Here is a 22433-nt window from a genome sequence, read left to right as displayed (position 1 = left end):
TAATGATGGAGGTGTGAACAGAGGAGGCTGATTGGAGCTCATTTCGATCAAAACAAAAGATTCAGCTTGTATAAGCCAATTTGGGTATCACCAATGAAGAAACACTAATTCAACTTAGATGGGTCAAGCTAATGTCTCAACCGGGGGTTATGGTTAGATCTGATCTCTAGGAGTAGATTCTGATCAAGCCCACAAAACAAAACACAGTGAGCTTGTTACGAGAAGGGAAATAGGGGGTCTTCTCGTAACTAACCGCCGATATGGTATTTATAGCCGGAAAGGTGGAGAAGGATTAAACGAGTTGTCACAATAAGTAGAACATTCTATTCTTATGGGGGAGCACGTACATGGTTTCTTATTGGTCGTGATAGCTGGCAGATAAGGACGGCGGTCCCCTAGGGGGTACAACGCAGGTGTCCACTGATTGACTCTTCATGTTGTCCTGGTTTTTTAAGGAATCTTGGATTGTGAGTGGCCTGGGTACTAGCCATTATGTACTGTTTGCCTCCTTTGTAGGTGACAACTCATTTTGCTTGTTAGTAGCGACAATGAGCTTGTCATGAAGCTCCAATGATGAATCTGTGGTCGACGAGGATTTCTTGTGGGTGAATAGAGTAAGTCCGCGGGAAACTATAGCTTATCCATAGGTGAATGTAGTTTACCCGAGAATGATATTTGCAATTATAGGGTATTTTCTATGTCTTTGTGGATGGGTCTAATACCCTATCTCTTCAAAGTCTATAGATTTAAATCCATTACCTCTAGATATTGCATAATGAAAATAAACTAAACCTTAAAGAAGGAGTAAATATAATATATGAACACCATTTGCTTATTTTATGAAGAACATTGTTCTCTTAATTCTTTTTCGTAAAACAAAATGCAATCAAATGTCAAAGATATTACAAATGAATCATCAGTGTTCTCTCTTTATTACACTTACAATTACGAATCAGACACTATAAAAATTGGAAACTAATGTAGCCATCAAGATTATGACTAATAATTAGAAATAAATCACACACCGCATATGACGAATCTTAAGTAAACAAACAAACGAATCACATACATCCCTAACAAACATTCCATGTTCGTATTATGTAAACATGGTACGCTAGTTCACAGAAGTCTTTGTATCATTTGTTCATATACAAAGATCTCTATTCTAAAATCAATTGTCTCGACAACTTAGCTAGATAGAGCTGCATAAAGAAGTATGTTCCAGGTATCTGGCAAACCCGGAAGACACCAATGGCTACAGTCTAGACCAATGTGGTTGCCACTATAGTACATTGGGTGAGCATCTTTTCGAAATTGAGAAAGTGTGGTGATGTCAAGTAAGTAGACCGGTTTCTTTACTCGGGCCAAGACTTTATTTATTACCACCAATGCCATTGGTGTTCGCGCGGGATACCTTAAACCAAAATATGGTTGAGTTTCACCCTTGCATGATTTTGATACCTCATTCTAGTCCCTACCCCTATGTGATTTACAAACCAACGATTAATCTTCTATATAAATTTATATTTCTAGAAAGAGATAAGCAAAGAACATACTCATAATGGACTGGGGAAATGCCTTGGAAGAAGACTTTGGTTTTTGACGGGTCAACAAAACGACTGACCCATCTTGACCACGTCGTCATTCCTTTATAATATGCCACAAGTCTATTCATGTCTTTGTAAAGTTTTCCTCCTTCTCCTATGTAATCCCATCTGCATTCCAGTTATATATACTATAAGATACGTAAAATAACAAATAAAAAACGAGTATAGAGTACACTATAACACATAAATTTTTTATGGATCTTAATACGGTAAATTGATCTTACGGTTGGTCACGCCCTGTGTAAGTCCACCAATGCCACGAGTTAAAAACTAACACATCCGCTCCCTTCCACATGCTTCCTTGGCGGATGGAGTCTAGTTTTAGTACTCGTTTCCCATTTTCGTTCACTACATCGACAATAGTTGTTGTACGGTATATCGATAATTTTAATCCGTAATCCTGTTGATAAATAACAGATACATTAAACATTAATTAGTACATGACTTGTTAGTAGGTCTTAATTTAACTTGATGTGTTTAAAAAACGATTGCGAGTAAAATCGAATGTAGATGAAATTTTAATTTGGGGCTACTTAACTCCGTGATGAGGGTGAAGAAAAATGCCAAATAATGATTCTAACAATACTATTAAAGCCTTACAATTGTCCACATGACAATCAACTAGGTTGTCCATTTATGCATCCAACTCACCATGTTTCCATATTGATTTTTTCCAAATATTCATCTTTTATTTTATTTAACATAAATTACAAAACATTAAACCCAGTCCAAAGAGTCATAATCCACACCCAATTCCTGAACTCATTATTCTCTCAAATAACCTCAGAAACATATTGAACCCTAATTTTCTGCCGCTCATATCCGACATCTGCAATATCTAACAACAATTGATTAATCTACTTTATATTCCTTCAGTTCAATGTTTATGGATTTCTCCAATACCGTCGTGTCTGTTCAATTGACTGTTCATCAGAGACGATTCAATAAGGATTTGTCCGTTCAATTAATGGTTGATCAGACAAGATTGAATATCGATTTGTTTTTCGGTCAATATATTCAAGGTAATTTCATATCATATTTTGCTCAAAAAATTACGTATTTCTGATTATTTTTCCGGCCAATTTTCTGATTCTTTTGTTTCCTAAATCCGAACAAGGTAATTTCCCGTCATATGTTGCACAAATAATTACCTATTTCTGATTATTTTTCCGGCCAATTTCTGATTCTTTTGTATCCTAAATCTGAAACTTTGATTTCACTTTTTTAAGTATAATTTGTTTAATAAATTTGTTTTAAAATTATTTAATTCATATATAATATTGGCCTTTAATATTCTGGAATTTTATTTTTTTAATCAATTTTTATAATAACTGCAAATCTAATTAATTTTTTGACTGTAAATTAAATGTAATCAGTTATAATTAGAAGTTTTAATCTTTTGTAATTTTTTTTATATACATAATAAATTTTTATATAATTTGAAATTCAAATTATATTAAAAGCTTTGACGATAAAAACGATAATCAATGAAATATTATTTATGTTGTTATTTATGTTATTTATTTTTTGCTTTATTTTCGAAGATTTTAATTTTATGATTCCGGAATATTCACTGTATATTTATGAAATTATAAACTGATTTATTAAAAACCTTATAGATGGAAACTGTTAAACTTATTATACAAGACACATTATAGTTGTTTGTTTATTTTTGAAGGTTATATACATACAATTCGGAATATTATATTTATAATTTATATATAGGCTTTATAATAAATATATAATGTGTACAATAATGTTTTTAATTAGAATGTTTCTAAACATATAAATTTTAACAAACATAACTGTTTCCACATCTTACTATATAATCTCCACACACATAAGCATTCTCCATAATCATACGACTCTTCTTCTATTCAAATCTTCTGCAATGTAAGTTTCTAAATCCTTAATTATGTTTTTTATATTTTAAATTATTATTTAACTTGACTCTTTTATAACTTTATTGAAAGCATATTACAATGGAAGTAGAAAGCTTTACCATGTTGAATGAAAACAACAATGTAATACCTTCTAATGAATGTAAAATAATTTGTTCTTTTAAATATTACACTATCAATTCATTATTATTATTATTATTATTATTATTGTCGCTTTATATATTTATATATAATTTTCACGCGTATGATACACAGGTTACCGACCATTGAAAGATATTAAAATGTTACATTATTGTTGGAATCTTCGTCCCTAATTCTTCCAACGTTATAGAAAGACATTCTTTAATATGTGACAACATTTTGTTCTAAAAATCATTTTTATACATATAAAATGTATAATAATATCGGTATGAATGTTTTGTTTTAAAATAAATCTAACACCAAGGTTTAGTTTGCAAATTATAATTTATAATTAATAGTGTATAAATATATCAAAAACTTATTATAAAAGTCATAAATAAAAATCACTATATAATATAACTCAATTTAAGTATTACATGTAATATTTTTTTACTTTTATTATAACTTTCGTCCGTGTGTAACACGAGCTTTCATTATTAAACATGTTATTAATTTAATTGTATATTTAATTTGGATGATACCGTTCTTTTAAATTTTCAGGTGGTGAAGTAAAATGAGTTTCTTTTGTTAGAATATTGGAATAAGATGATGGTGCTTTAATATAAAAAAACATGTTTAGGTCTCTTGTTGATGTTTTTTGGTGGTTTGGTGTACACTAACTTATTGTAACTTTAAACTTTTAATGTCTAGACATGTAAATGGTTAACGTTTTGATCCGAAAGTCGAAGAAGTTTTGTGTTGATTTAATTTATTGTTTAAATTTATTATATTTGTTAACATGTTTTTCTACCCATGTATAATACCGACCTATACCCTAGTATCTATTATTGCTCGACATTTCCTCTCGTGAGGTTATCCCACTCCCACATGCAACTCACGTGATTTAGATTCATTGTTATATCTTATAATTTCTTATATAGTGAAATTATGAAAAAGTTTACTGAAATAAATACAAGTTTGAAATTATGTTTACCATAAAAAAAGGTATTAAGTATGTTTCATGAGAAAGTTCTATAACCTAAATTTAGTAAATTAAATTCCTAAAATATTTTAAAACGTACGAACTTGTAAAAGTTATATAAAATAATAAATTGGACACATTAAATATGTTAAGATTTGATTAAATAACGAAATTCTTATATAATAAAAGATTATACAAATTTGCATATAAAATAGTAGCAAAATTGCTTCGAGAGAATATTGCACACCAAATAAAAGGATTAAGTGAGAGTCACGTAAACTATAAGTTTAGAACGTCGTTTACATATCTAATTGTTGTCCAAGTAAAAGACGTTTTTAGTTAGTTTTTCACATATTAAGACAATTTTATAAAATTGTATTCATTAACTTAAATACAAAATAAGATAGCAAATATCAGTTATTTTTTATATTATAAATTAGAAATAAATAATCTCACCTTTTGTATACTGTCAGATAATAACTTCACCTTTAAAAAACACTTAACGCCGTTACGTTTTTAATCGATGTTTTAGGGTTTTTGATCGTAAGAAGGATGCGAGTCGACTAATGTAAAACTTATCTTGAAACGGTGATCAAAACGACGAGACGGTGTTTCAATTCAGGTGTTTGAATTCCCAATTAACAAAAATCAAGTCATTTGAATCGTTGTTTCGAGATGAGTTTTACCTCGGTGCGCTCGTATCTTTTTTCTGATCGAAAGTCTAAAACATTGATTTAAACTCGGGGAAAAAACTTAACAACGTCAAGTATTTGTTTTATCGGAGGTCTATTGAGACGGTGATAGTTGAAAGGTTGGAGCGTTGATAATGATTTTCAAATGTAAGATTATTATCGACCAGTATATAAAATGTAGGATTATTTATTTCTAATTTGCTCTTTCATACTAACCCAAGTAATTTCGAAAAGTGAGAGTTCTGGTTTTTGCTCGTTAAAAGTATAATGTATTAATTTAATTGTACAGTAGAGAGTGTTAGTGAAAAAAATATTTTCTATTTAGCAACACTAACACAAATTATTTCCTAAATTACTAATAGTTGAACTATAAAGTCATTTATAGTCTATTATTTAATTATTTAGAAATGATATTTAGGCCAAACGTAAGGCTGAGGGGTGTGGGGGGCGCGAGAGGGGGCGTGAGTGGGGGCGCCAGCCAATAATATTGTGACGTGTGGCAGAGAGAGAAACTTGATAAGATGGGTGTTGGTAGTGGTGATAGCGCCCCGGGCCATGGTGTGGAGGGGCGCGAGAGGGGGCGCGAGCGGTTTTTTTTTTTTATTTTCTTATAAATGTATTAAAAAAAATAAACTTTGGTACCGTTTGTTTTTATACCATAGCCTTTATCTTTTAACACACATAATATTTTCTTCTGTCTACTGTCAACACCACCTCACTGAATCTATCCATCCATCCACCCCCAATTACCAAACCCTAACCTAGGGTTTCGTTTCACTTCCATCCAACCATGAAAGTCCACCCAACTCCACCAACCCGCAACCTCACACTCCGCTACGACACCACCACCGCCGCTGCCGGCCGTCAAAAGAAGCTCCGGCGGCTCCCACACATCTTCGCCAAAGTCCTCGAACTCCCGTTCTACTCCGACGCCGACGTGTCCGTCGAAGAAACCGCCAATTCGTTCAAATTCGTCGTCGATACAGACGACGATATCGGCACCGACATCGCAGCTCACACGATTGAGATCGTGCCAGGCGAAGATTGTAGTGAGAGGTGTGAGATTGATAGGTAACTTTGAGGTTAATGAGATTAGAAATTTTTTTTTTTAATAAACAAAGAGCCCAACGGCTCTATTTACGGAACCCAAGACACCTTTACGCCCATTCCCAGCCGCTACTGGCCTGGCGCCTGCCTCGTTTTCCGCTCTCGCGCCCCTCTCGCGCCCCTCTCGCGCCTCGGTGGTGTGGTGCTCGCGCCCCGGGGCGCGAGGGTCTGGCCTCTTGCGCCCTTTCTAGCGCTCCACACCCCTCAGCCTAATGTGACGATTAAAAGGGCGAACAGAGACGACAAAGTGAAAACTTAAGCAGCAAATCAAGGAGCAAATGATGAACAACCGCCATGATGTGCTTTTAACTTGAATAAAATAATACTTATTTAATTATCTAAAAATAATATTTAAAAGGAAAAGAAAACATAAAGATGATTGGAAACTTAAGCAGCAAATCAAGGAGCAAATGATGAACAACCGCCATGATGTACTTTTAACTTGAATAAATTAATACCACACACTTAATTAGTGGTACCTTTATTGGAAGACAACTCTAAATACCTCAAAAAGTATTAGTCAAATAAAATATACTATAAATTTTACTATCTCTGTTCCATTTTAAATATTTATTTTTTAACTTTTTATTCTCCTAATTTAAATATCAATTTTATACATATAATTCAATTTTCAATTGTGTCCTTATTATTACATATAGTGGATTTTTTAGCCAAGAAAGAAAAATGTTTTTAGCCATAATAATTTAAAGGACATTATTGTCATTTTACAACTCATATAATAAAATGATCAAACATTTCTTAATTTGTGTGTTTTGAGTCTTATAACATTTAAAATGGGACGGAGGAAGTATAAATATTTGATTTCAGTTAATAAAAATAGAAAAATTAAAATTGAATGTTTTTTTCTTGCTTTATATTAGCAAAAACTTTAGAAGTTTTGTGGCTCCAAAAGGACGCGAGGGTTAAAAGTTTAACCAGCTGGCAAAATAAACTTCAACAATAAAGAGGCTGTATGCGTTGGAAAATAAAGTTTACCCGTTAATTTCTATGTATTATTTCAACATAAAGTAATACAAATTAATTAAATAAAGTGTGCCCATTAATTTATATTTATTATTACATCATAAATTAATACAAATTATCAAAAATTCTAGATGTTAAGAGTGTTAAATTTTCAATCCAAAATTAAACAATTATGCAAGCACGTATATTTTAAATTAAAAATATAAATTAAGATATACATACATAAAAATATGTGTTTATATATATATATATGCTACTTTTTATCCCTCGTATTACGGAGGCTGTTCATAATATTTGTTTATAATATTTATTTATTTTTTGAATTTTTTTTATTGTATGAAAGTTAATAATATACTTAAGGTTTTCTGATAAATTATTTCACAAATAAATAAGATGTTATAACTTGGTTTAAAAGCTATGTGGGTTTGATGAGACCCAAAACCTGTTTACTTTTTTACTATAAAATTGGTTTTTTAATTATAAATAATATATATCTTTTTTATATAAAACATATATTATTTTTTAGTATATCCCTACTTTATATGATTTTTATAACAAATATTTGGTGAGATTAGTTTTTAATTTAATGAGATGTTATAACCCGTTTAAGAAATATCTGGGTTTGATGAGACCCATACCCGTAAATTCGGGTCAAATGCATGAGAAGCCTCCATTTAAAACTCAAACAAATCTGGTGACTCTACAAAAATGACCGACCACGTCGTGATAGGATTTTTATGGTTTCGTTTATATATATTACTAGTTTTTATCCACCGTATTACAAGATTGTTTAAATTTTTTGTTTCTAATATTGTGAATGCAGTTTTTTGAATTTTAGTTTATTTATTGTAAGAAGTTAATAATATAGTTGAACTTGTTTTTTATTAATTTATGTTGACTTATGTTCATTTTTTTAAAAAATGTTGAATGAATTATCTACTTAATTTTTATATTTATTCGTTTATGTTCATTTCTTATAATTTAGATGGTATTTTGTGAAACTATTCATTTAAATTAAACTTAAAAGAAAAACGAATCATCTAGCTAAATTCACATTGACAAATTAAATTATGGTTTGATAACGGGGTTTGTTTTACATTTTACATTTCTAATATTTATATAATTTTAATTTTATTTATCGTAAAGAAATTAATAATATACATAGGGTTTGATAATAAAAGAGTTTCACAAATAAATGAGATGTTATAACCCGTTTAAAAGCTATCTGGGTTTGATGAGACCCATGATCCGCTTATTTTTTTTTACTATAAAATTGTTTCATAATTATAAATAGTATTTAAAAAAAAATAGGATATTAATTTTTAGTATATCCCTATTTTATAGGATTTTCATATTAAATATATGGTAAGATTAATTTTTAATATAATAATATGCTATAACCCGTTTAATGACTATCTGGGTTTGATGACACCTATACCCGTGAATTCGGGTCAAATACATAAGAAATCACCATTTGCAAATAAAGCAATCTGATGGTTTAAGAGAAAATATATTTAAGATAGATGAATTATATATTTATATATAGTATTAAATCCGAAACTTTGTGAATAAATTAATATACTGGTTGAAATATTTCCAAAAAGGTAGTAATATGGGATAAGGTTCAATTATAAATTACAACACAAATGAGAAATGTAAAAAGAAATATAAACTATTAATTTTATATTTGAATGTTGAATGTTAATTTAAGAAAATAGTTGGCTGAGAAAAACATGAAAGTAATAACTCAGTTATAAGGCTATGCGTAGTGAGCGAGGATTAGGGGCGACGAAGGGCGTGAAGGGGTTGGAACACCGCATCGGGGGGCGATAAAAGGGGCGACAAGGGGCGAGGCGACGAGAGTTTATCTCCCGGTGGGTTTTGATTTAATATTATTATATAAATATGTGTGTGATATATATACTATATTAAAATGCATATAGGATGGGCAAGATAGTCTTTTCACAAAAAAACTCATAAAAATAAGAGTTTTACAACAATATCAGCTTATGTTACAACCCTCACAGCATAAAAGTAACACTTTTAACTTTTCAGTTCCCTCACACAGTCACCACCGTCCAATACAACTACTCAAATCAACGGCCAAGATTCTGGATCCGCGTCATTCACCACACCAATGAGAACACCCTCTAGCCACCTACATAAACAAACTCTCCATATCCACACTTCACACCAAACTCATTCAAACTTTAACATACTGTCAAAACACACATGTTCCCTCTCTCAACAGCAATGACACCAATAAGGGCCGATAAGAACTGGCGTAAGAGCGAGCATAATGGTGAACCGGGTGACCCGAACTTCAGACCTTACCTGATCTACTTGATGATCACGTGTTTCGTACGAAACAGTGTCGATCCCTTCGGTAAGGGTTTTAGAAGGTGTTTCAGTTTCAAACCCGCGATGGCTGAGGCATCGTCAATATCTTGATGTTTCAATTTTAAACTCATAATTTTGCAGCGTAATGGGGTTGTATATTCTAGGAGAGGGGTAGAAACTTGGATTTTGGACTTGTAAATGAAAGTGTTTGGATGTTTGGGTGATTTTCCCAAAAATGAGTAGTTTTCTACTTTTTAATGTGGCTTTGATTTATATATTATTTAGAAACGTAAAACATTTATAATATTAAAACTCTTTTTTGTTAGAAACTTTTTGACTGCAGCTACATAACCAGATTGCTTCTTTTTATTTAATTCTTTTTTTTTCAGTTTTATCCTTTGAAATATATGATTTCATTTTAAACTATTATAATATATAACATGCTTAACATTAAAATTATTATACTATAAAATATTAAGTAGACTAAAATTATTATACTATAAGTATAACAAATATTAAGAAGACGACGTCATACTTGATATTTCTTTTCTTATCTTTGCTATTAATTGAACAAACTTGTAAATTTCTATATATTTTATTTCTACTGATGAAACATAGATATTACATCAATATAGCAGGTAGGCGGGCAACAAGCTGCGCCGCCACCCCTTTCTGAATTGCAAACCCTAACCTGCTAAAGACATACCCCTGCCCCTTTGGAGTCGACACATTACTATGCACAACCTTTTGGACCCTGGTTAGAAAACGGATAGCTTCCGGTGCCAAGGAGCCAAATGTATCAAAAGCCAGAGGGACAAAAACATGTTGGTTCTCTTCGCAGGCTTTAGCATGTTTCTCCACCTTCTTCGTTTCAGCCCTTTTTATTGCTTGCCCAGCTACAAACCCATTATCCCTCAAACCAGCTAAGGGAGATACCCCTGTGAGGTCAACACAAGCGTGTTTTCCCCCAGCCCAACCAAAGACGAGCAAATCTGCCGGTCGTAGAGTGGATCTCCCTTCCGTGGGGTCTGTAAGGAAGTTTACGGGGGCTTCCTTTTTAGCTGATATCCCAGCTCGCCTTAAGATGTCCCAAAGAACGTCCCGCACCCAATCATGTCGGTATTTGAACCCAGGCATCTCCTTGCAATGAACCGCATGCTCTCCGAATTTATCCAGGCAGGCCTTTGTGGTAACAGCTGGCCAAAGGTAAAATGGTACATTAAATTTCTATGGGAAAAAAATAAGTTTTAAAAAGATAAAAAAATTAAATTAAATTATTATAACCTTATTTTAAGATAAAATGATGGTATATCACAGGTAAATAGGCTTTTGTGGTAACAGCTGGCCAAAGGTAAAATGGTACATTTAAATAACTGGTTTTTAGAAACCATCTTCCGACCCACACAAGTTAAACTAAGATGAAAAAGAAAAGTAATAATCCTTCTCATCCAAATAAGTTAAATTGATAATATACTAAGTGCTACATAATATATATTATATACGATATATGGAAGTTTGAGTACCATCCTGTATGGCTTTGATTAAACTTTCGTGGTTATATGAAATTAGACTAAGTTTTGTTGGTATTGATTAAATTAGATAACCGTTTGTATATTTCGAAAATGTGATTACTTTAAACTAATGGCAATAATATTGAAAGATATTAAGTTCAACTATAATGTAAGTATTTTTATATGCCAAGTTAGTGATTATAATTCATCTGAAGCTCAAATCAATCGAACACAATTTATTTATATAACCGGCACAATATACTTACAATTACCATCATCATTGTTTAACATTCAAATGGATATTTTGTCCAAAACACCATTAGTAAACCAAACTTTCAAAACTATAGAATTAAGTAAAATAAATAATAATTTAAAAACATCAAAAACCTCTATTCATAATCTGAAGAAACACTAAGTGACTCCGTCAGATTACGGATAATCTGGGGGTTAAGTAGATGTTTCCCACGAGGGTTAGGTCCGGCAAAGATGGTTATTCTTCTGATGACCTGCAAAACAGACACCGTGAGCTCGTCACTGAGAAGGGGGGGGGGGGTACCTCCTTGTGACCACCCTCCGGCGTGAGAATCAGACTAGATTGCTCTGAATATGTGTATATTAAGAGAAATAGCTAGAGCAGATATATGATGGTATAAGATATGATATAAGATATAAGATGATCATACCGTTCCAAGGTGTTGGAGTATTTATAGCCGAAGGTAGGTTTCCAAGCAGGTACAGCCAGCTGTATAATATTCCTTTTCTACCAACTGTGGGCTACGCACGTGCCATGCTGGTAGTTGGTGGGTAGGCAGCGGCTGATAGTGACATGGCCAGCCGTGTACTATTCCTTTTCCACCAACTGCAGGCTATGTACGTGCCACGACAAGGGTTGGTGAGTAGGCAGCGGCTGATAGTGACATTAAGTACTAGAGCGTGCTCCTCGTCGTACTGTTGTCAGTGAGCTGTCGCTGCTTTGGTCAGATTTTGTCTATTTTGTCCATACCTTGGCAGGTATAGTACAAAAGATCCTCCAGAAGCGTACGGACTGGCTCACTTCGTCCACCCAGCCGGATCTGTGTTCCAAGAGTCTTTTCTTTATGCCGTCGACGATGCTCTTATTTGCTCTTTCCACCTCACCATTACCCTGCGGGTGCGCCACTGAGGTAAAGGTGTGGGTGATTTGAAGTTCTTCCAGCCACTTTTGTAGCTTCTTGTCAGCAAAGTTGGTGCCGTTATCGCTCACCAAATTCTGGGGAAGTCCAAAACGACAAATAATAAATTCCCAAATAAATTTTTTGATATGTTTTGCGGTTGTTTGGGCTAAGGGTTTTGCTTCTATCCACTTGGTGAAGTAGTCGATGGCGACCACTAGAAACTGAACGTTCCCTGCTGCTGCGGGAAATGGGCCTGTCACATCGATGGCCCACTTCTGAAATGGCCATGAAGAGGTGACTGGAACAAGTTCATTCTTCGGGCGATGCGTGTTGGGTGCGTAGAGTTGGCAAGACCTACACTTTCTGATGTATGCCAGCGCATCCGTATGCATCCCCGGCCAAAAGTATCCCGCGTTGTTTAGCTTAGCTACAACAGCGCGTGGACCTGCGTGTACTCCACAGATGCCCTCGTGCACTTCCCTTAGGAGGTAGCCAGCATCTTGGTTGTCCACGCATCTTAGGAGTGGGCCAAGAAAATTACGTCTGTAAAGGATGTCATGGATGAGTTGATAGTTCAGCGCTTTACAGCGTATTTTTCTTGCCTGTGTTTTTGACTCTGGTAGTATACCCGCCGCAAGGTAATTTATTATTGGTGTCATCCACGTTTCTGTGCCGGTTTGGATGACACAGATTTCCTTGTGCGGGACTGATGGTGCTCCAAGGAGTTCAATGCGGATGTCCTTTCCCAAGTGGGTGAAGGCTAATGATGCAAGCTTGCTTAACGCATCCGCAGATTTGTTTTCGCTACGCTTGACGTGTATGACCTTACAATCGTTAAAGTCGCGCATAAGGGTTTTTGCTTGTGCGAGGTACAGGGCCATTGTGTCGTTCACGGCCGTGTACGTCCCGTTTATTTGGTTGGCTACTAACATGGAATCCACGTGGGCTTCCAAGTTTTTTACTCCCATCTTACGCGCAATTCTCAGCCCGGCCAAGAATGCTTCATACTCCGCTTCGTTATTTGTACTTGGAAAATCCAGTCGAATAGCGTAAGTGTATTCTTGGCCTACTGGATTGGTTAGTTTTAACCCTGCGCCTGAGCCTTCGTTGCTGGCTGCTCCATCAGTGTAGAGTCGCCAGACATCATCGATGTCCTGTGCTGGAGATGGTTGAGCCTCCTCCTGGCACTCTTTCTTCCGCGAAGCGGGGACTTCTGCAATAAAGTCGGCCAAGACCTAGCCTTTTATGGCTGGCCTCGGCTTGTACTTTATCGCGTATTCTCCCAATTCTATTGCCCATTTGGCTAGGCGTCCTGACAATTCGGGTTTGCCTAGAACGTTTGCGAGTTTGAAGTTGGTGAGAATGGTGATTGGGTGACCTTGGAAATATCGTCTTAGCCTGCGTGAAGCCTGTACAAGTGCTAAGACTAATTTTTCCAGGGTAGAGTACCGGGTTTCTACGTCTGTTAGGACACGGCTAACATAGTAGATTGGCATCTGGATGCCTTTTCGCTCTACTAGCAGGACGGCCCCGGTTGCTCTATCTGTGGCGGAAAGGTATAGGATTAATTCCTCCCCCACTTCTGGTGCTGTGAGCGTTGGGAGTTCGATCAAGCGTGACCGAATTTCCTGAAAAGCTGCTTCCGCTTCTGGTGTCCAGCAGAAGTGCGTTTTTTTTAAACAGTTTCTCAATGTTGACACGAATGGGAACGACCTATCCGCATGGTTTGCCAAAAAGCGGTTAAGTGCGACTAGGCGTCCATTCAGTGTCTGAGCTTGCTTGATGGTAGTAGGTGATTCCATTTTGATAATGGCTTCGACCTTTTCAGGGTTCGCTCTGAAGCCATCTTTAGTAACAATGACTCCTAAGAACTTCCCTTCTTCCATCCAAAAGGAACACTTGCTCGGGTTGAGCTTCATGTTTATCTTTCTGAGCGTGTTGAAAGTTTCTTCGATGTCTTTCAACATCGTTTCTGGGTCAGTTCTTTTAATATTTTGTCCAAAACACCATTAGTAAACCAAACTTTCAAAACTATAGAATTAAGTAAAATAAATAATAATTTAAAACCATCAAAAACCTCTATTCATAATCTAAACTTTCTCTTTTGTTCGTCGTTTCCATCCAAGAACACATAATATATGTGTGTTTTTAATATTTAAATTTATGCGTTAAGAAATGTGGGTGAAAGTTATGTGGTTTAAATGAAAACGATTTAGATGTACAATATAATATATCAAGCGCGATATGTTCGTTATTTTCTAATTAAGAACTGTAAGGCTCATATTATAACTAGATCACAACAATGATACGTATAAGAAAGGTAACCAACGTACTATACAATTTACAATGAGACGATTAATAAACTAAGGGAAATCGAGTACCACGGTACACATTACCACCACCGCCGCATCGCGCGGGCATTAACTAGTATATATATATATATAAAGAGAGAGAGAGAGCAAGGTTATAATAAGAAATATATTTTTCCTAATAATTGTGTTTTCACCATTATATTTAATAAAACACAACACACAATAAACACATTTTCCATATCCACCGTCAGATCAACATATCTAACGCAACAAATCACTTCTTACACTTCTTAGACACAATTCACTTCTTATTATAATTCCACCACACACATATAATATATATATATAAAGGATCCAATATAATAATTCCTAATCGTACAATAGGTACGCAAGTGTCTCAAACGTCGATTTGTGGAAACACGTGGTGGCAAGATTGTAAATTTGTTCATGTCCGATTTCGTCCCTAATTAAATCCTTCGCTCATCAACCACGATTATACATTGACTCATAAATTGCAGACCAAGATTAGAAACATAATCAAATTTAAATTGAAAATGGAACGGTGCTCTCCATCCTTGTTCTAGTTCATGGAATCGGACTAATTGAAGATTCAGAATTGGACTAATCGAGCAATTGAACATAACGAACAATAATGAAGGTTCAATTTTGTTTTAGGGTAATTCATCTAAAACCTAATTTTAACATATCTAAGCCATTTATCGTTTAAACATTCAGAGGCTTATTTAGTACAAAAGTTTAAAAGTTCAGAACTTCTAAACTTTTTGAACATCTAGAACTTCTAATTTTTGAACGTATTAATTTAGTGGCATTTTCTAGTTTTGATTGATGACTCTGTTCGTTTAATCGTGTTGAACGTATAAGATTTGTGTTTTCTAGGTATTCAATACTAAGAACTTCAGTTCAAAAACTTTAAGGGTGCATCCGTTTCATAGAATGAAAAGCAACTGGAATTGGAATTTGCATAGGATTGAAATTTGAAGGATTTGGATTTGGAATCTGAATATTTTAATATGAATTGGAATTGAGGGGAATTGAAATCCAAATACATTCTTAATGTGTTCGTTTGACAAATTAACAGGAATCAAAGAGGTTTTTTTTTATAACGGCGAAAACATTTTAGTTTTTTTAGATTTTTGTTTTATATATATATTTTGCGTTATGATTTTTTTTATTATTTTTTTTCCTTTTTTATGTTTTTTCTATTAAAATCAAAAACTCCTCAAAAAAATATTCAAAAATAATAATAAAAAATTCATAACTCAAAATATAAATTAAAAACAAAAAATCTAAAAAAGCTAAAATGTTTTATTCGTTACACTCGTTAAAAAACAAAAAAAAACTCGAGATAAGATTCCAATGAATTTACTTGAATTCCTACACATTTTGGAAGGATTTGAAATCCCTCTATTTAAAGGAATTTGAAGGAATTGAATTCTAATTCCAATTCTTTGAACCAAACACACCAAAATGAAATTAAGATTTCAATTCCAATGAAACGAACACGCCAGGCCATGCCATGGGATTTTAATTCAAATTCCTTTGAATTCCCACGAATTCTGTGAAACGAACACACATTAGAAGTTATGAACTTCTAAACTTTTTTTTTGGACTTTTTGTTCAAAACGTTTAAAGTTTGTGCAGAACGTTAAATATGAACCTTTAATCAGAGCTCAACTGAATGTATTATTATGCTATTTCATAATCGAGTCATGATTCTAAAGCCTCTTACACATCAATTCCATTGATTAAATCATCATTTGTTAATCAATTTGAAAATCATTGATATTAAACGACATTTATTTCAATTTTGGTTTTTTGACTTTTGAAATTTCATACTTTAACCTGTGATTATAGTTTAGAAATTGGATGAGACAGAGCGACGAGTTCCGAATTTGGATCAGAATCGATTTGTAATCGATGAATTTGATCGCAAAATCTGTTGGGTTATTTACGAAACTGCCACCGCGTGTTTTTTAATCTAACGCTCTGGAAGGTCGCATACGTAATGTACGATACCCCATTATTGTACGTTAACCCACCCCTATACGACACACACACACACATGGGAGGGTTATCCTATAAAAAAGTAGTTTTCTAGGAAGACTAGAAATAAATCATAGCCATTGGATCATGTTAATCAATGGTTGAGATTTAAAATTACCAAAAACCGAAATAGTTTCCTAGAAATTACTCTTTCACCATTGTAGCCGACATAATTTCATAGAATTGTTATTTCATCATAATTTGTAATGCCACATGTCAAAAATCTATTGACTCTTACTATTCCTATGAAACTCTTTATTTTTATTTTAACCCTTATGTGTATATATATATATATATATATATATTATATATATATATGGGGCTACAACACCATTACACCCTAAAACAAAAACCTCTAATTTGCTGACTTGACACCATATGTCACAAGTCGCCCCATTTAATAGTCCATCTACTACACATAGCCTAATGACTTTCTCTCTCTACATGCAAGACACGTGTCAATCCATCATTTTAATACGTCTATAACTTTTTCATATTTTTTTAGAAAAAGTTAAATTCACCAAATAACAAGCGTTTTTATCTTTAATACGAATATCATGTTGTTACATAAAAATAGAAAAATTTAGTGGATCTTTTTTATTTTGTGCTATTGTTTGTTCATCGTTTTTTTAATTGAGTTTTCTATGTATTGTGTTTAGATTTTAGTCAGTGTGTTTTTCAATTAGTGCTCATATTAAAAATAAGAATTAAAACAAAGATTATATCATTGTGTTTTTTTATTCGTCATTGTGTCTTTGTGCTCATCATTTGTCTTTCCCCTTATCATTGTGTCGTAGTCATTGTGCAATACGTTTATTGTCTTTTGTTCGGTATTAACATGTGCCATTAACTTAATTTGAGAAAAATAGTAATATGCTCATTGTGTATTACGTTCAAGTCATCGTGTAACATGTGATTTCCATCATGTTTTAAGTTTCAGATAATTATGTTATATGTATTAACCATTGTATCTTACCTTTCAGGTCATTATGATATATGTATCATCATTGTGTTATACGTTTTAGGTTATTGTGTAATATGTAGTTATCATTATGTGTTAGGTATTAGATAATTTGTTGTTATTTTATCATTATATTTACATATTGTTATTACACAATGGTGTTATTAGTATTAAAAAAACACAATAATGAGTTGAAAGACACAATGACGAAAAAAACACGATGATAAACAGAAAGACATAATAATGATAAAAGACAAAATGATAAGGAAAAAACACAATGATGTAATTTTTGTTTATTTTTTTATATAAAAATTATACTCACAGTAAAGGTAAAAATACGTTTGTTACTATGGTGATTTTAAAAAAAAATATCATATGAAAAAGTTATAATCGTTTTAAAATAATGAGAAATTAATGTGTGACTTGTTTGTGAAGAGTGAAAATATGCATTATTACTTTTATACTATATTTTCTTTGATATCTACTTAACACATGTCAATTAAATATGACTTTAACATTTCTCATTTTTGTTGGTCTATGAGCGTTCTCATCCGATCCCCTATTTATGTGAGGTGTGTTTTTATAATTTAGAGAGTGATTTAAGGTGTTTTGAGTGAAAAGTTTTATATTTTAAAAAACGTGATGATTTTTCTGTATATTTAAAAAGTAATTGTTCACTCTATATAATTTTTTAATACCGAGTATATTTTAAAAGTGGTTGTGAGTGAATGAAAGAGAAATAGTAATGATAAAAATAAAAAGAAAATATTATTTAATTAAAAATAGAAGAAAAATGTAATATGTTTTAGTATAATGTTGGATTTTTGGATATGGAATATAAGTGAGTAATTATGAAGTACTACAACTGATGCACAAATTACAAGTAGCGTTGCAGGAGATCATGAATGCGGAAAGAGACATTCGCTTTTGGCTTTTGCAATTACGTAGGCAAAGGCACATTAAAGTCACGCGCCATCTCCACTTTGGTGGGATGGTAAAGGCTTAGGCCTTTGGGTTAGAGGTCCAGGGTTCGATCCCTGGCAATGGCGGTTTATTGTAAATAGTAGGAGGCAAGCTTAAACATTCAAAAAAAAAAAAACATTAAAGTCACGCACCAATTTCCTGCTATCATTATTCAAATAAATTATATATATATATATATATATATATATATATATATATATATATATATTTGAACGGCCAACTAAGTAACGCCGGGTACCCCGTACGCGGCCCCCATTGGCTAAAGGTAGCCCGAGCCGGCCACTAGTCCGGACGGACGGAGCCCCTAGCGGTCCACCTGTTGAGGGATTCACCGGATAAAACCCGACCCCATGCTCGCCAAACGGCACGACACCGAGGAGCCGGTAAAACCGGGTGAGATCAGGACTCGAACCCTGACAAACCAGGGTCATCCCTCATATCTCCCATATAAGTTGGTGGTAGTGAGGTTTGATCCCCTACCTCTCACTTATAAAGTGAGTGCTCTACCATTGAGCCACAACCAACTTATAAATTATATATATATTTAAACACACATTTGCTATCTTATGTTATAATCAAACCTAAAATATATTAAACAATTATTATTCAAATTTTATTTTTAATATTTTTACTTTGATATTATTATAATTAGAGACATTATATTAATATATAATAGCAAACCTATTTGTTACCGTGGGAGTTTAATGTTGACATATTTACTCCTTATATACTCCATACAGTTTTAGCTAGAATACTTTTTGTTTCATTTTATAATGCTTGCGTTTTATAGAAGTTTATTTTGACTTTTTTAGTCCCTGTAGATTTGGATGCTATGTTTTTGTTTCTTTTAATCATGTTCGTATTTTATTTCCTTTAGTTTTAAATAAAAAAAATATTGTATAAGTCATAACGAAAACGTTAAGATCTCGGAATTTAACATTAATATATATGTATTATTTGACAAAACAATTTTTAGAACGGTGAATTCAATATTATATTTACTTATTAAACTTCATATTGTTGTTAATTATTATATCTAACTAATTAGATTTTGAAATCTTATGATACAACAATGTACGTAAATTTTACGTGATTTTTGAATATAATTTTGACATGTTTTTCAACGTACATTTTAAATCAAACTTGTACCAATCAAATGTCCACATCAAAATGTGAGATAATCCCACTATTTATTTAAAGTAAAAGGAAAACCGTAACGATAAGAAAGAGAAACATGGAAGTAGCTAGGTTGATATAATTGGCCATAAGGTAAAATACTAAATTAAATATAAAAATAAAAACAAATAGAAAAAGAAAAAGAAAAATAAAAACTAACCTGAAACATAAGATCAGTAAGAACACTTCCTGTCTTAACAAGTGTATACTTAGCATTAGGCACCCATGAATGAATCATGCAACTCAGTGAAATCCACATATTGTAACTCAGTGAGTCACCCACAAACATTATCCTCTTTCCCCTCCATTTATTCAGCAACTCTACCCCATTAAACCTATAACCACCAATTCACTTACACTTCAAAATTATCAAATCAACATTTTACATTGTAAATATTTTACGATTATCAAATCAACATTTTACATGGTAAATATTTTACATCGTAAGCATGACAATGTACATGTTTTAAAATTATCCTTAAACTGATTATAGTAATCAGGACAGTCTACATGTTTTAAGATTGTCCTGTTTACAATAGTGTAAAAAGGAAAAAAAAAAGGCCGAACCTGGGAAGATTGCAGCCGAAAGGCTGCCACCTGTACTTGAGATACGATCTATCCGGTCGCCCGTACTTGACGCAATCGAATTCAGGATCCATGAAAGGACAAGTGGAAGGGCTGTAAAGAGGGTAGGATGGATCATAAACCCATTTGCCTCTGAAAACATTGCCGAAGGTAGCCTTTGAAGAATTTAGGAAAGATGTGGCATTTATTTGATTAAAAAACAAAAACAATGACAAGTATAATAATGAGGTAGCCAGATTTCCCATTTCTTGGTTTCTGATCCAAATTGGTGGTGTTGTACTAGGGGGGGGAGGGGTTATGTATATATAATGGGACAACAAGGGGAAAAAGAGAAGAGGAAAGAGATCAAACCTATCATTTTTATTTGTAAAATATCATCATAACTAAAATACAAAATTTTATTTTGTAATTAGTATTTTTAAATAAATAAGTCAAATATATTGAGTAATAATCTGAAATGATTTCGATTCCAACGGGTTGTTATAACCTCTCAAATATATCATTTTCATTTTTGAGTTTCATTTATATAATAACTAGCTACAAAATTTTATTTTGTAATTAGTATTTTTAAATAAATAAGTCAAACACATTGAGTAATAATCTGAAATGATTTCGAATACAACGGGTTGTTATAACCTCTCAAATATATCATTTTCATTTTTGAGTTTCATATATATAATAATTAGCTTTAGAAACTTTTGTATTACACGATATAAATTAATGTATAAATTATATGAATAATATATTATAAAAAAAAGATAATTAAGTCTCTTTATATTATGTAAAAAATGTATTACAAATATAGTTGTTTTATATTATCAAATATATTTTAATTTTAATTCGAGAATGAGTTGTTCTACCATCGGTATAAAATAATAAAGCAATGCCACTGCAAGCAACATTTAAAACAATAAGGCCTTTCGATGTGAAAGATTTAGACTACTCCCATTAGCAAACCTTGAGTGGGTTGTTTCACTATTTGGAAATAAAAAAAATTAAAAAACAATGAAATTGAAGCAAACGGGTTGGCGGTGCAAACTAGTTTGCAAACCATTCTCAATCACATGCAATGCCATATGTCAACATTTGTATGGATCTCTTTTTAATTACTTTTTCCTTTTTCTTTCACACTAATTAGTTTTAACTACAATATTGTTTTTTAATAACTTTTAATAATTATGTTTAAAAAAAAACTAAAAACATAGTCTTTTCAGCTTTTTTTGTGAACGCACCGATATAAATTTTATTAAAAACGAGGTTATTAAAAAGTTGTATTTTTTTTCTTATTAGCTTTCCAATATAATAATATTGTTTTGTAAACTTATTATTTAAACTTTTATCTTTTATATATTTTGAATAATTATAAATTATATTTATTAAACAAAATGTTGGTTGAGGTTGGGTTGTGAATGAGAGTGAAAATTTAGATTAGGTTGGGTTGTGTTTGTTGATGAGAGAGAAATTAGCTTTTTATTAAAATATTGGGTTGGGTTGGGTTGCTAAAGGAATGGTCTTAGCTAAATTCTTTCACAAAAATGTTTATCAATCCATACCTCTATGTCAGGTCCCCGATTGTAGGTAGATCGTTAACAAATTAAGTCATAACTCACACAACAATGTGTTGACAAGAGAGTTAATGACGGGTTGCTATATTTAGAAAGAAAATCGTTTGATAAAGGCGGAATCAATAACAAACGATTTGGTTGCTGAGTAATCAAACAAGGTTAACTAACACACAAGATTCACTCAAAATATTTCCATTTATATAAAGTTAATCATACAAATAATCTATCTAGGGTTTCTTGATGAGAAAGTTTGTCCGTACGATTCTAAGAACGGCCGTCACTTGACAAATGTTCTTTCTATTATCTTATTCAGCCGTCCTCTCCAGAGGTGTGCCATAAATATTCCTTTTATAGGCCTAACACCTCTGGACAGCTGTCATTCCTTCTA

The 22433-nt window shown here is 32.7% G+C and overlaps 1 protein-coding gene across 2 annotated transcripts; it reads right to left on the bottom strand.

Moving 5' to 3' along the window:
- Nucleotides 1–1165: 1165 nt before the first annotated feature.
- On the bottom strand, nt 1166–20745 carry LOC143593115 (protein trichome birefringence-like 39). 2 transcript variants are annotated; one of them, XM_077072843.1, is made up of 5 exons: nt 20463–20745; nt 20056–20230; nt 1832–2007; nt 1557–1715; nt 1166–1480 (listed from the first exon to the last, which is right to left on the bottom strand). In XM_077072843.1, exons 1-5 carry the CDS (start codon nt 20723–20725, stop codon nt 1468–1470), a joined length of 786 nt encoding a protein of 261 aa, XP_076928958.1. In that variant the 5' UTR covers nt 20726–20745; the 3' UTR covers nt 1166–1467. The 2 variants fall into 2 exon arrangements, with proteins under 2 accessions (XP_076928958.1, XP_076928957.1); XM_077072842.1 differs by lacking the exon at nt 1166–1480 and having other exon boundaries at nt 1487–1715.
- Between the last annotated feature and the right edge of the window lie 1688 nt (nt 20746–22433).

The sequence above is a fragment of the Bidens hawaiensis genome, unplaced genomic scaffold (assembly GCF_021521415.1).
Source record: "Bidens hawaiensis isolate Kalapana, Puna unplaced genomic scaffold, B.hawaiensis_p1.1 tig00041696_1, whole genome shotgun sequence".
NCBI lineage: Eukaryota > Viridiplantae > Streptophyta > Magnoliopsida > Asterales > Asteraceae > Bidens > Bidens hawaiensis.
Note: the sequence above shows the minus strand (reverse complement) of the source record. Positions and strands in the feature narration are given on the sequence as shown.